Below are 14,032 nucleotides of genomic sequence, written 5' to 3'. Positions count from 1 at the left end.
ATCACAAGCTCCATGGCCTGTTAGTCATCAGGAGGAAATTTGGCAAGAGATTGACGTGCCAAATGAATGCCATTATAGTGACAAGGATGAGACATTGAGCACATCGCGAATCAAAATAGGAATTTATTTGGGGCGTTTTTGCAAGAAAAATTCACATGTCTGTACGTGTAGAAACTACCAAGTGCTAGAAATTCTTAGATCAGGATAAGAAAACGGATTTGGTTGTACGCAAAAAATGGCAGCAATAACAAAACTTACAGAATTTTCTAGGTAGAACAATGAACACTGAAACGATAAGCAGTTTCAATTATCAGCACGCTGCTACCTTATGTCAGGTGGAAACAAATGATAGGAATATATAATTTCCAAATGACAATAGAACACTGGGTTCATACGACGCAACTTGCACTTGTGGAAAGTGTTTTAGGAAAAAAAAAATCCTTGTGTTTACTAGTTGTTTCGCCATACCTATGATTGCATCTCTACCTATCATTCAACGTTCGAATTCTTTCCTTCCCATTGGAACTTGATAACTGCATTATCGATAACCAATGTACCGATATTAAATATTAGGAAAAACAGATTACCAAGCCATAACACCATCAATTACCAGTTTTAGATAATCGTTTGTATGATTGAAATCCTAAAGATGAAACCAAACAAAATCAACTAGCACAGAGCACGTGTGGAATAATCTACATAGACATGATGTAGGCCTGAGTTAATCGTCAACCTAAGTTGTTGGTAATTTTAGATTTCTAAAATCATAACAGTTTATATTTAAGTTAAAATCTTGCTGATCGATTCACATCGACTTTCATGATACTACAAGCTCGCCATTGCCATTTCTAGATGAGTAGTTTGATCTAACTACAAGCGAACGGTGTCATTACTTCTTAAAGAATATTTGGCTCAGATTCCTCGTTGTTCAAAGTAACACCTACAATGAAATTATGCTATACAAGTTTATTTGCTTTGCAAAAATACTAGAAAGCCAATATTTGCATGAATTGTCAGCAGGAAGGTATTGGGTAGAGGGATGAAAAAATTGCATCGTTTTAGCACTAGAGATTGTGTTTCTACGGCGAAAGGCAACCCACAATACGCATTATTCTCTTATTTATATAGACAAGTTAGACCTCAAAATTTTAAAGCAATCCCTCAATTTGTTTCATCAAATTGGAGAAATCGAATTCTAAACCTCTAAAATGGCTAGCGAGAGAGAAATTCAGCTTTCTGAGAATATATTAGGTATTTAGAGGTGGAAATTCGTAATTTGATCCAGATATATGAAACACATTCTAAAGCGAAATTGAAGGCCTTTCACTCGTTTGAAGAATTTCTAAATTAATTTTAGCTCCTTGACAAAGTCTCACTTCGTTCACTTTAGACCTTTTGGTATTGACGTTCTATGTGGCAATCAGAATAGATGTTGTACTTGAATAAGAATAGTCAATACTTTCAATATTGCGATGATAATTTAAGAATGGATAATTCGCTTTACAAAGAACAAGTACCGCCCTAAATATATTTGAATAATATCAAATGCAGGGTCAACAAAAATATTCATCAAGGTCTAGGCCAACTCAGATCATATAAATGTGAACTGTAATATATAAGTTCAAAATTTTCAGACAAAAGTGACACCGAAACAGGAACATGTGTGATTGTTCATGTTTGTTCATACAGTGAGCATGCATGACACAATCACAAAAGAAAGAGTGAATGTCAAGTAATGCAGGAATCTGATGCTTTTAGTATTTTTTTCCATCTTTTAGTTTGCCACTACTGTAACCACTTCCTAAGGGCAGCCTAAGGATTTCATGTAACCTAGTGTAATTGTCCAACAATAATAAAAGGAAAATAATTTATAACAAACAGTCCAATTCCGCTATTTACACCCTACTTCAACCAAGTCAGATATCGATCAAATGCAAAAGCTATTTTCCAAGATGAAGAAGATAAGTTGGCAAGTACTACTCACACAGACTGTAAAGTGAGTAGAATTTCCAGCTAGACTCGTTCATGGGATTTTAGCTATTGCACAACATTTTAGGTCATATACATTTGTTATATTCATTTGCTAAATGAAATATAAGTGATGTGGTGAATTAGCTATTGGAAGAAAGGAGGAAGGTCAGAGGAAGGCCAGGATGTTACAGAAGCTGCCTGGGAAGCCTTCTTTTGATGAGGAAAGAAAAGAAACTAGGAGTCGGGGTTCCTATTCTTTGTTCTTTGTTTTTGTTTGCCCTAACTAGACTGGGAGGGATTTTCTAGTTTGTCCCTTTCAAAGTTAATAATAGTATAAACTTCCAAATCAAAGTTGGATTAAGTAACAACTATTCAAAATTTCTAATTACTACTATAGTTGTATTATAAAACTAAACCAAAACCATGAAAGAAAATTTGCACTAAATATTAACCAAAATAAAATAATTGCTGCACAGTAATACCTGCAAAAAATCTTTAAAATACAACATAACTAACTAATTATTTTAACATGCGTCCATAAAAATTAATAATCATATCCTAAATACAACTACTGTAGCATACAACTACCAGGTATGATGCAAGGTATCTTATATTTTCTGTTACAACAAGAAAATGCCCTTTAGCATAAACAATTCCCTTGGTTTTCTAATTTCTTAACAGTTTCTAAATCAGCTACCAAAACTTATAGTTGATGGATGTTATTCTCTTACTACTGTAGCAGAGGCAGAATCTAATTGCGACCAATAAAGAAAAGGATTAGTGTGGAAGTAAACACGATCATAGTCCTGATCCAACTTTGATCACCCAGTTTAGTTCCAACTATTTCAGGTACCTGGATCTAATCCCTTCATTCAACCCTAAGCAATACTATGTCACTGTACTTTTAATTCAGTCTCTTTAACTTCTATAGGCTCTCTCTAAGCTCAAATGCCCAGTCTGATGAATTTCAATTCTTTACTCCATCCATTAAGACCGTCAAATAGAACTCTAGAATATGTTTTTTAATTTCTCAATTTTACCTTCTTGTACTTGTGGATCTAAATAAGACTTCGATTGTTAACTTACAAAGCAACATGAAAATCCTAAGATAACCATGCATTCTAGTGAGGGTGAACCTTAAAAATAGTAGATGCTTGGACCAAACTAAGCAAGAAAATCCAGCATATCAATAAAAGATTCTAATGAAAGGCAAGTAGTACCTGATACCAAAGTCAGTCTCACTGATGGTTTCCAGATCCAGGTGCAGTGTTAGCATTTGCTTGTTGTTGCTGCTGCTGCTGTTGAATTTGGAGAAGCAAATTAGCAGCAAATTGCAGGGTTGACTGATATCGCTGGTTCTTGTCAGCATCACCTTGGGATGTTCCCTGGCTAGAACCCGGTAATATGTTTTCTGGCTGCTGCCCTTGGTTAGTAAACTCCAGATTCCCTTTGTTATTTGGCATTGACATGGCAGGTTGGTGCTGAGGTACATTTCCAAATAGACTATGAGCAGATGAAGAACCAAGTCTTGGTTGCTGCTGAACCGAAGAAGGAAATGGATCAGCAACACTTGTTGTTAAACTTCCATAGTTGTCACGATTACCATAGGTGTTATCAAACTGATAGAGTTGATTGCTTTGGGTGGTGGAAAACTGTCCACGTTGTGATGTTTCATAGTTATTCAGCTGATTTGTTGAAACTGCAGGGGCTTGTTGCATGGTAAGAATCGGATTTTGAATCTGAATGCCACCATAAAATGGTTGTGTGGCAGGATCAGTCCCACTTGCCGTATTTGTGAATGGTGGAAACTGAATGACCGGAGGCCCCTGGCTATTGAAATCTTGCCCTAAATGCGATGGCAGCTTCTGTTGATCCATGGAATTAAGAGAAAGAGCCATCTGATTCTCTTGCCTCCAACTCTGAAATGGAGCTGATCCATCAGGCATTGCAGGGGTATAGGATGAAGTAGGTCTCACAGTTGAGTTAGATGGCAGCTGAGCAGCAGAAGCTGATGATTGATTGTTGCTGGGTATAAGAGAAGCTAAAGTTGCTATTAGTTCCGGAGTTAAGGTAGCTTTCAACTGAGAAGCAGCAGCAGAAGAAGAATTGTCATCTTGGTCCAGTGGTGTTGATTGTGCCATATGTTGTTCATCCCTGTGAGCTGATGGAAATTTTTCAACGACAGGATGTCGCACCACTTCCTCACGTAAAGCCCTGTTATAATCAGCTCTTAGTATTTGCTCTTCATTGTGACGGACAAAATTATACCCTTTCTCCAGGGGTTCTTCCTGGCGATCAATCTGACGGAGTGGTTGAGGAATAGCTATTTGTGATTGTTGAGCAGCAGGTGACTGCTGCTGCATATTCAGAACAACACCATACAGACGTTCAGGGCCATTCACATTCAATACCTTGGTTAAGAATTCCGATGGAGGTACCAAAAATAGAGTAGTGCCATCTTCAAGCTTTGCAACTCCAGCACGATTCTTTAGGCCAAGGTACCTTAAAAACTCAGTGTAAGAAGCAAAATCCTCTTCACTATCTGGTAAAAAGAAGACAATATCAAAACTAATTGCCTCAGCATAATGTTTTGTGAGCATATCCAATCCAGTTCTAGCCGAACAGTTGACAACACTAGGCCTAGCAAAATGTCAGATAACATTAGTTAGAACAAATATCAATCTACTAAAACCAGCAAAGTGCAACAAACTAAAACCTACATTGGTGAATCAATGCCCTTTCCTATTGGTACACAACGAGCATAGCAAACATGTGCTCCTCCTTTAGCAATAACACCACGCCAAATATAGTCTCTATCAGGAGAATGCAAGTTATGGCGGTTGTGAGAAGCAGGACCAACTTGACTACGACTAGAAGCACCTCTATCTGGATGAGATAACATAAAAAGGTGCTCCTCCATACTGCCGCTACCAGATTTTCTTTGACGAAAATCATCATTGCTGGGAGGACTATCTAACCTAACCCTCTTTGGGTCTCTCATATCAACTCCATCCCATGCATCAGGCATGGAACGGACACCCGGAAAAATACCTGAAGGGGAAGGAAGAATTCCTGGAGCTGAGGGAGACCGACGTATCCTCGGCATAGATTTACCAGCATCAACCTCAAGGAGATTTGGATGAAGAATACCAAGTTCATGGAGTCCAGCTCCTGCATGGCGGGGATCTAATCCTTGTGGCCCAAATGGCCTTGATACCATATTTGTTCCAGGCAGAAGACTAGGATGCAGGGAGCCAAGTAAATTATTTGGTGGGATCAGATGACCAGGACCTAACAATTCAAGAGGTCCAAATGGGCCTATATTGAAAAACATATCAGATCTCTGTGCAATAACTTTGAATCGATAGAAGGATGGTGAATTACCTGTACCAGATGCCAAAAGTTCATCATTGGCATAGAGTATCTGTATCCTAGGATCATTAAAGAGGCGGCCCTGTAGACCATCTTTTGCACGCCTAGCTTCATCAATGCTTCTGAACACCACAAAAGAATAGTGTCTAGCTGGAAATGATTTTATCATTTCAATTTCACCAAAGAGAATCATGGCATTGTGAAGCATTTTCTGATCAATCTGAACCGGAGGTGGATATCTTATGCAAAGGACATTGCTTGGAGGACCATCTTGGAGCACCCCATGAAGCTGAAATTTCAAGAAAGCAAAGAAGTTTGAGGCAAGATTCACAAAATCTACATCGGTGAAGTGGAAAAAACAGTAGTAAAGTTTCACTTGAAGAAAAATATACCATATCCCACTTAGACCCGAGGGGGGAAGAATTATGAAAATTTCTCAAGCTGTCAGATGGCAATGATCTTAGGTTGCCCAGATGCCCATTCCTCAAATCATGGCGGTCAGGCCACTCCTATTTCATTGAGAGCATCAGTTAGAGAGACATAAGTAGATAATCTTGATGGTGAATGAAAAAGGTACAAAACAACAAAATATTGCTTGTGCATGTCACTTCATGGACATTGAAACAGTGTCAGTCTGGGAAGCATAAGTACTATCAAGAAGCATGAGAAGTTCAAAATCAACCAAATAAGTTATTGTTCATGAAATTACAGTTCATGACTACCCATGCTCGTTGTGATATTCTATGTCAATGTCATCCTCACAACTAGACATGGGTGTTATAATTATTTTAACAAGTCCCCATACAAGTGCATAAGCTTATGCAATGAGGGAGCACATAGCCACTGCATATTGGCATACGAGTAATGATCATTTAAGGGTTATATATCAGTCCCTAGGTTCTCAGAATTCTAAAACATTTTCAAGTTAATTGTGATTTTGTTCAAAACAGTTTTCATGTAATAGAAAAAAAGAAGCATTTTCTAGTACTGCTTGAATCTACATATCATTTTTATTTTATATGGACAGATAAGTTGGATAACAAGTTTTCAAAAGATAAAGATTGCTACTCTAGTTCCTCCCTCCCTGATTGATGATTTGTATGTTGGTACTTATACATCTCTTGTTATAAACCTTAAACCTTTATCTTTCTCTGGACACCATCAATTAATATATGGTCAAATTAGCGCACCATCTATCAAAAAGGTGACTTAAGTTAGCCTACTCAAAGTAACCAATAAGATATAAACCCAAGGTGAAATAATTGGTGTGTAAAGATTTAGAGTGAAAGGGATATTATAAATGGTGATAAAAAGCCTAGGGTTTTGTTAGAGCACATAGCCGGCAATAAAGACATGGAAGTGTGGATCTGCAAGGTCATATTTATTTGAGCAATAGTATTATATTATTATTTATCATAGGTGAGGACTTTATTGTATACATCAGTTGAGACTATTTATACTGTGAGGAGTTGGCTCCAAAGATTCATTTTTAATAGATTGATTGGTGATAAATAATAAATAGTGATAATTAAGTGAATTCATTTATGAAAAATATGAAGTACAAATTAAATGGATTTGTAATAAAAAATTAAGTGAATTTACTTGTAATAGTTGTTAATTAAGTGGATTAACATGTGACACTAATTGGTCATAATTAAGGGATATTTCTGTGATAACCAATTGTAATAATTACATGACTATAATAAGTATAAACATTGGTATTATTTTAAAAGAATGGCAATGCTTATGACTAATGTTGGGTTTTTTTAAAAAGAAGAAATGGACAGCATACACATTAGCATACTGCATGTGCATCATGCAGTGGCTTAACTTCATACCCTCAAATATACTTTAAAAACCATGGGTGACATGGAAAATCCTAGACAAACCTTGATCAATATAACTAACAAGGAATGAAAGAAAAAACAAATGTAGCTGTAAGGAAAGATACCCTTTTAGGAGGTTGAGAGCGCAGAAAATCAACACGTAGTTGTTGACCAGAAAACTTCTTCCCATTCATATTTTTGTGAGCAGCAATGGCATCTTCCAACTTATAATATTCAATAATAGCTGAATTTCGATCTCTGAAAAATCTGTACTCTTCAATCTTACCAAACTGCAAAAACTCTTCTTTAAGTTGTTCCTTACTTACAGATGAATTAAACCCACCAACCCATATCTGCTTAGCTGCTCTTGGCTGCATGAGGAAATTAAACACAGTGTTAATTTGATTACTAGAATTTGATTCAAATACAAATACTTTAGCTTTTCCAAAATCAAAGCAAAACACTAACTAAATTGGGGGTGGGGGGGGGGGGGGGGGGGGCGTGTTTAAAGAGCAGTTAAACAATGTTATAGGTAAACAATGATCACTTTGAAATGTAAGTGGATGAGTTGATCCATTTACTCGTCTAATCTTAAAGGGAAGACAAAGTTCTGGCATATGTTTGTTCACCTTCCACCGTAACTAAATCTAATGTTATTGGTAAAACAACAACTATAAACCCTTCATCTATTTTCACTTATGCAGTGAAAGCGATGATTAAGGTATGGCAGTATTGTTTCCTCAGAAAAAGTCGTGTAGCAGAGGGGATGCCAGGTTTGAATCTACAACATGATCCAACTACTTTAAAGACGACTAGCTCACAAATCTATGTCCATCGTGTCCTTATCTTGGTGATAATGTGCATTGGAACCTATATTCTACGAAAGGTCTAACTGAACATACAACGAGCCAAAACAAACAAACCAGAAATTAACCAGATCTTCCTATTTCATTATCCCATATAGCATCCATATCAATCTACGCAAAGGTAGAAGTGGTTGTACTAACCGGTCTGGCGAACTCAATCCTGATCGCGCTCCCATGGATCACGCTCCCTTGGAGGGCTTCCTTGGCCGCCTTGGCTTCCTCGACTTGCCGGAAGTACACGAAGGTATAGTTTCTCGCCGATTGCATCGTGGTGCAATCCAAGGCGCCGTGCTTGGAGAAGACGACCATCAGATCTGAATCGGTGGTTTCAGCGGAGAGTTGCCCCACCCAGAGAGTATTCGAGGCAGTCTCACTGCTGTCCGGATCCTTGGAAGACGATGGACGCCGGTGGTCGGAAGAAACACCGGCAGACTTGTTGATCGGCATCCCCGGCTCCGCCTGAATCCCAAACGATTTCTGGCAGATCCACGAGAGGGACAGAAGGAAATCTACAACAACAAAAAGGATAAAAAAAAAAATTCGCTCACAGAAATCGATCGCAGAGCGGATCTACAAACTGGCGGAGAAGAACGCGAAAGAAACCCTAACGATTCGGGGGTGGCGTTTCTGACGCGTCGCGGCCTATATAAAGAAGATAGAACGGGTGCACTTGAAAATTCTGTTTTGTTCCTCCAGATTTTAATTTATTACATAAACGGCCCAAATTATTCTCTTTTTCCGTTTTTTATTTTTAGACCCTAAACGAATTCATAAATCGATTTCATATAAAATTGGAAAAGCAATAATTCACATGGATTCATATACTTTCGATCTGAGCTAATTTAAATAAAAAATAAATAAATGAAGGGACAAAATAAGAAAATAATGAAACTATTTGAATCAAAATGAAATTATTCTCAGATAGAAAGCTATATAATTATAATATTAAATAAAAATGACAACATTCCTAATTCTTAAATAATACTTTATATATAATTTATTTAAAATTAAAGCTGTTCTAATGTGAAGTATAGAAAACTATTTTAAATATTGAATTATAAATAAAATATCATTTTGATAAATTTTTTAAAAATATTTTTAAAATACTTTTTAATTGTCTATCAATAAAAATATATTATTATAGTTGAAAGTTGATATGCCAATCTTTTTTTTTTACACTATTTCAATTCTAACTAATGATAAATCATAATTAGCCCCATTGACTATCTCTGAGATGATCAGTCTGGTCCCACAGAAATTTCCCATCGACCACGAGGGTAAATGTAAATTGGAAAATCCTCCCCATGAAAATTTTCCACCGGCCATCAGGATAAATACGTCGTAGCTGGGGATCGAACCGCAGGTGCTTAGGTGACAACCTGGACGTCCTACCGCAGCACTATTGTCCCAGGGACCTAAATTGTAGTCGGTAAACTTTTTATAGTGATCGGCCCCACAGCCGAAACAGTCCCATATCAGAAAACCCCCTAAATAATTTTTTGAAGACACGGTACCACTATGTTGATAAGAACATACTACCTCAACAGCAACATCTCAACCAAGGGATTTTTTGAATACGGTACTACTATATTGATAAAAACATACTACCTCAACAACACCTCAACCAACAGATATATGTTGCTAACACTTAAATCGCACAGTACCTTAGTCAATAAATACATGTTGCTAAGAAGATTCGAACTCAAAATCTCAAACAACATATATCTCCATGCTTACCACTTGGGATAAGACACTTCAACTTTCAATTCTAACTAATGAGTTTACAAGCGTTGGAGTTGAGGAAAAAGAAAATACAAATACAAGCCATAAATTAAAATTTTAAAGGTGATATCGAAAGAGTCGGCATGGTGGATGCTACTTGGAGATCTTTGCAGTAAGTTCCCTCACCAGCTTTGCAGCCACCATGGCAGTCATCCCATCGACGGTGTCACGCTGCGGGTTGAACTCCACGACATCGGCAGCAACAACATCGGCTTGGAGATTATGGAGGATGTTGAGTACATCGCGGAATGAGAGACCTCCCGGCTCGATATGAGACACTCCAGGAGCAAATGCAGGGTCAAGGCAATCGACATCCACCGAGATGTAGACACCCTTAACGCCTTCCCCTAGTTTCTGGAAAATAATGTAGGCAAGGAAGAACTCTCAAGTTACTTAGCATAAGCATACTCACTCAAATATCGTATCTTGATGGACAACTGATCCGTTGTTAGAGGAAATAAAACATTACCAAATTTTCTAGCACATGACGGTCTTGTGAAAAAGTGCGCATTTCGTACTGCTCGACGCCAAACCTTTTCCCTTGTTCACGCCCTTCACGAGTAATCGACCTGATTCCGACCTGAAACACAAGTATGCATTTTTCAATATCAAAATGAGACATTCAAGAAATAACATTGCATTCATCGTGCCGAAATATAGCACGAGCGAAGAGTTTAAAAGATGAAATGAATTGGTACATAAAATTTGCCAGATATCGCTTTACTACATGTCTTCCATTACAATTTAGATAGCTCATATGTGATGCAAGATTCGACATCATAAGAGCTGATGGTAGTGCTTTCTGTGTAGCAAATGTCGTAATACAGTCCAGAATATTCTTTTTGTCAACCAAAAAACCTCGCATAATACTGCTAAGTTACTTAATAAAAGAATACTAGAGATCAGATTATTCCATCTTCTGAATCTTTCTGAAGTCATCAGTTATGTTAGAAAATATTTTAACTACAGGAGAAAAAAAATCTCTCTTTTTCAGGATAAAGCACATCACTTGTGGACCCTTGATCACAATAAATCTAGCAAGCTTCCATGTGACACTAAAAGTCCTTTTCGAGTTGAGCAAAAAACATCCTACGCAACATAGAAAATACAATCACAAATATAAGGTAGGCTTTTCTTTTATATAGTATTGGATGAAAGAATGTTGAGTAAAAATTATCCTATGAGATGTAGAAAATACAATTAACAAACATAAGCTTAGAAGAAAAAAATTTTCCAAACAGTCAAAAACACAAATGGTACTTTCTGGGTGGGTAACAAAAATGATGTCCTCATACTCAGAATCTAATGCAAAATGTCGAAAAACATTGTTTATTAATTTGACAGAATAATACCTGCAGAAGGCGCCTAGCATAACCTCCCTCCATTATTCGTGCAAAAGAAGAAGCATGTGAATACTTGTTCCCCTCAAAAGCATCATATATATCCGGATGGGCATCTAGGTGAAGAATATCTAAAGGCCCACCTAGCTTTTCTGATACAGCTCTGACGACAGGAAAAGAAATGGAGTGGTCACCACCTAAAACAAGAGGTCGCAATGGATCCTGTACATGAAATAGCAAGCTCAGAGAGGATACTGACTGAAACTAAGGCTGGATTTACATAGTTGCAACAGATAGTGTTGCTTATTATTGCAGTAAATTTTTAAAATGATGACATATCCCAATATGCCTAGGAGCATTTTCAAGCTGCCTAGAACTATAAATAATGCAGTAGCATGATTATCTAATTACAATTTCAAAAATCTGAATAATGCAAATAACTTAAATATAAAGAATGGAATCAGAAATTTGAAATATTTGTGTTACCTGTTCCATCACTAACTTGACAGACTCACTTATAATATTCATTAGTCTGTCATCATCAACTCCACAATCTCGTATCTCTTGTATAGGAACATCACCAACATCAGTTAGCACACGAGGATCATTTAATTCTTTACCTGTGCAAACACCCAGTTGAATATAAATTGAGATATTCCATCATCTACAAGAATTAAACTACAAAGGAAATGATGGACGCCAACCAAATTACATTCCAGGATGGACTCTAAAAAAATATATTGAAGATAACCAAAAAAGCATTGTCTTGGTAAGACTATCTTGCTAATAATATCCAATCAATTATATTTTGATCACATTAACAAAGTTTTTTCTACCCCCTCTAACCCTCATATCTACAACTATAACCAATTCAACATGCAAAGGACTCATTTTCTATGATCAGCAGCAAATTGATAGTACCTGACAAAAAAGACTCTGCTGTCGGTTTTGTGACAATTGATAAACCAACATTTTACAGTGTAAATATTCAGATTACTTCAATCAAACAGGCAGGTTATATCAATGTGAAAAGCAAGCTCAAGCATTTGTGAAACCAACTTTAGGAGGCTGACTTATATTTTGAGTTGTATGATGTTGGCAACTTCCAAATCATGCAATTTAGATATGTGAAATTGTTTACAGAGAACATGAAACAAGTGATGACTTTCCATGTCAATTAAGTGAATATATCTAAGCACCAAAATATAAAGAGAGTGCATCGGGAAAGATGAAAAGGAGCAACATCTGGTAAGACCAACCTAAATCTAGTTCTGTTGATCTGCTCCACTGATAATACAATTGCATTGAAAAAAAAAAAGTGAAAATTTACATTACCTTCTTCAGTGCTAGAGTTGGTACTACCACACCAGATAGCCTCCCTAATCCGAGGAGGAGCAAACGCAGGACCCTGCAGGAAAGAGGAATTGTGTCCAAGCGGAACTCCCAGGAGTGATGTTGAAGCTTTCACACTGCCCAAAGACCTTAGTAACTCTCCCTGTAAAAACAGAAAGGGGATTCATGTAGTTCAGAAATTTAGAAAACCTAAAGGTGCATTTAGTTTCATTTAGTTCGGAAACTTAGTGACTGTCCCCACGTAAAGACCAATCGATTTTACAGCAAAAATCCAACTAGATTAATCTCTTGAACTTTTATAGGCACGAAAGAACCAATATGATGAAGAAAACCAGTGGCCATCTTCATCGAGCAAAATTTTAATCAGGTAACCAATAGTAGTTATTGACACCATAAAAAGCTTGTTTGATCCCCACTCACTATTTCAACAAACACAAATTATAGCAAACTTGAAATATGAATGACAAATGTGTGCATACTCAAATATGATTTCATACAGATTAAAGATTGTTTTAGTAACCTTGTGAACATCTAATTACGATATTAAACATCCTTTGAAGCTTGATGAGTTTTCAAATCAGACAATTAAGGGCAGCTAAATGAGGATGAGATTTAGATAAGATAACATTTTGATGATATCAATCTACCAACTTTATTGAATGCAAAAAAAACCAGACAAAACAATATAGAGAAAACGAGAATTGAATGATTGCCTCAAATTAGGAGCAGGCCGACATAACACTTCTACTAACCTTGAGTTTGGCCCTCTCGCGAATCAGAGTAAGGGAGGCATCGATGACCCGGTTCTGCCCCTTCTCTATCAACGCCGCAGAGACGTTGGCAGCGCCCCATTGCCTTAAGTACTGCATCCACTTCGTCCCATGGCTCATCTTTTCTACAACCCATAGAAAACTAACATCCGCTCAGTGTCCAAAATTGAACAAGAAAATATCTTCAATATACCAGGGGAAAAAAATAAAGACACCAAGATACAGTCCAGAGCGGAGAAACACAGAAAGAACACAAAACAAAAGATAACATTTTGATTGGCTACCACAAATCAAAACGACGGAAAGCTATGACCCATCAAGAACACTCAGATTTTAACAAAAAAAAAAAAAAACCACATCACTCGGTTTAGGATAACGAACTAAGCAAATCAAATACTCAATCTCTGAGATCAACTCACGGAAAAAGAAGGAATGAAAAAGACGAATGTGCCCGATACCTCCTCGCTGTGTAGGGAAATAAAAAGGCGGCGCCGCGGGGACTGGTGAGGAGGGACGCGGAGAATTAGGGATTCAGTCCTCTGCTTTGATGAATGCTGTCGTGCGTGTGTTCGGGAACAAACCGTGCAGTGTTTTGTCGGCAACAGTGGTGGAAGATGCGCTAAATATATTGTTAAGAAGTCCCTTTATTTTTATTATAATACTTTTATGCCCCCATTTTAATTAATCGCAAACAGTTGTTATATCTCATTTTATCTCCTCACTAATTTTGATCTAAAGTCACTAATTTACTA

General features: G+C 37.1%; 2 protein-coding genes across 5 annotated transcripts; both read right to left on the bottom strand.

The window, feature by feature from the left end:
• Nucleotides 1–202: 202 nt before the first annotated feature.
• LOC141826744 (flowering time control protein FPA-like) lies at nt 203–8,633 on the bottom strand. Of its 4 annotated transcripts, none has more exons than XM_074714038.1 (6): nt 8,177–8,619; nt 7,295–7,540; nt 5,736–5,852; nt 4,692–5,632; nt 3,192–4,611; nt 203–533 (listed from the first exon to the last, which is right to left on the bottom strand). In XM_074714038.1, exons 1-5 carry the CDS (start codon nt 8,480–8,482, stop codon nt 3,210–3,212), a joined length of 3,012 nt encoding a protein of 1,003 aa, XP_074570139.1. In that variant the 5' UTR covers nt 8,483–8,619; the 3' UTR covers nt 203–533; nt 3,192–3,209. The 4 variants fall into 4 exon arrangements, with proteins under 4 accessions (XP_074570139.1, XP_074570140.1, XP_074570141.1 ...); XM_074714039.1 differs by lacking the exon at nt 203–533 and having other exon boundaries at nt 2,897–4,611; nt 8,177–8,494; nt 8,584–8,633; XM_074714040.1 differs by lacking the exon at nt 203–533 and having other exon boundaries at nt 2,897–4,611; nt 4,692–5,289; nt 5,356–5,632; nt 8,177–8,617.
• A 1,048-nt stretch (nt 8,634–9,681) lies between these two features.
• LOC141827499 (arginase 1, mitochondrial) lies at nt 9,682–13,788 on the bottom strand. The gene is made up of 7 exons (XM_074714764.1): nt 13,739–13,788; nt 13,263–13,405; nt 12,493–12,652; nt 11,644–11,777; nt 11,170–11,379; nt 10,287–10,397; nt 9,682–10,171 (listed from the first exon to the last, which is right to left on the bottom strand). The coding sequence occupies exons 2-7, from the start codon at nt 13,398–13,400 to the stop codon at nt 9,911–9,913; spliced, it is 1,014 nt and encodes a 337-aa protein (XP_074570865.1). The 5' UTR covers nt 13,401–13,405; nt 13,739–13,788; the 3' UTR covers nt 9,682–9,910.
• Nucleotides 13,789–14,032: the final 244 nt, after the last annotated feature.

Source organism: Curcuma longa, chromosome 4, assembly GCF_044706935.1.
Source record: "Curcuma longa cultivar G26 ecotype Majalengka, Jawa Barat chromosome 4, ITB_CL_G26_1.1, whole genome shotgun sequence".
Lineage (NCBI taxonomy): Eukaryota > Viridiplantae > Streptophyta > Magnoliopsida > Zingiberales > Zingiberaceae > Curcuma > Curcuma longa.
Note: the sequence above shows the minus strand (reverse complement) of the source record. Positions and strands in the feature narration are given on the sequence as shown.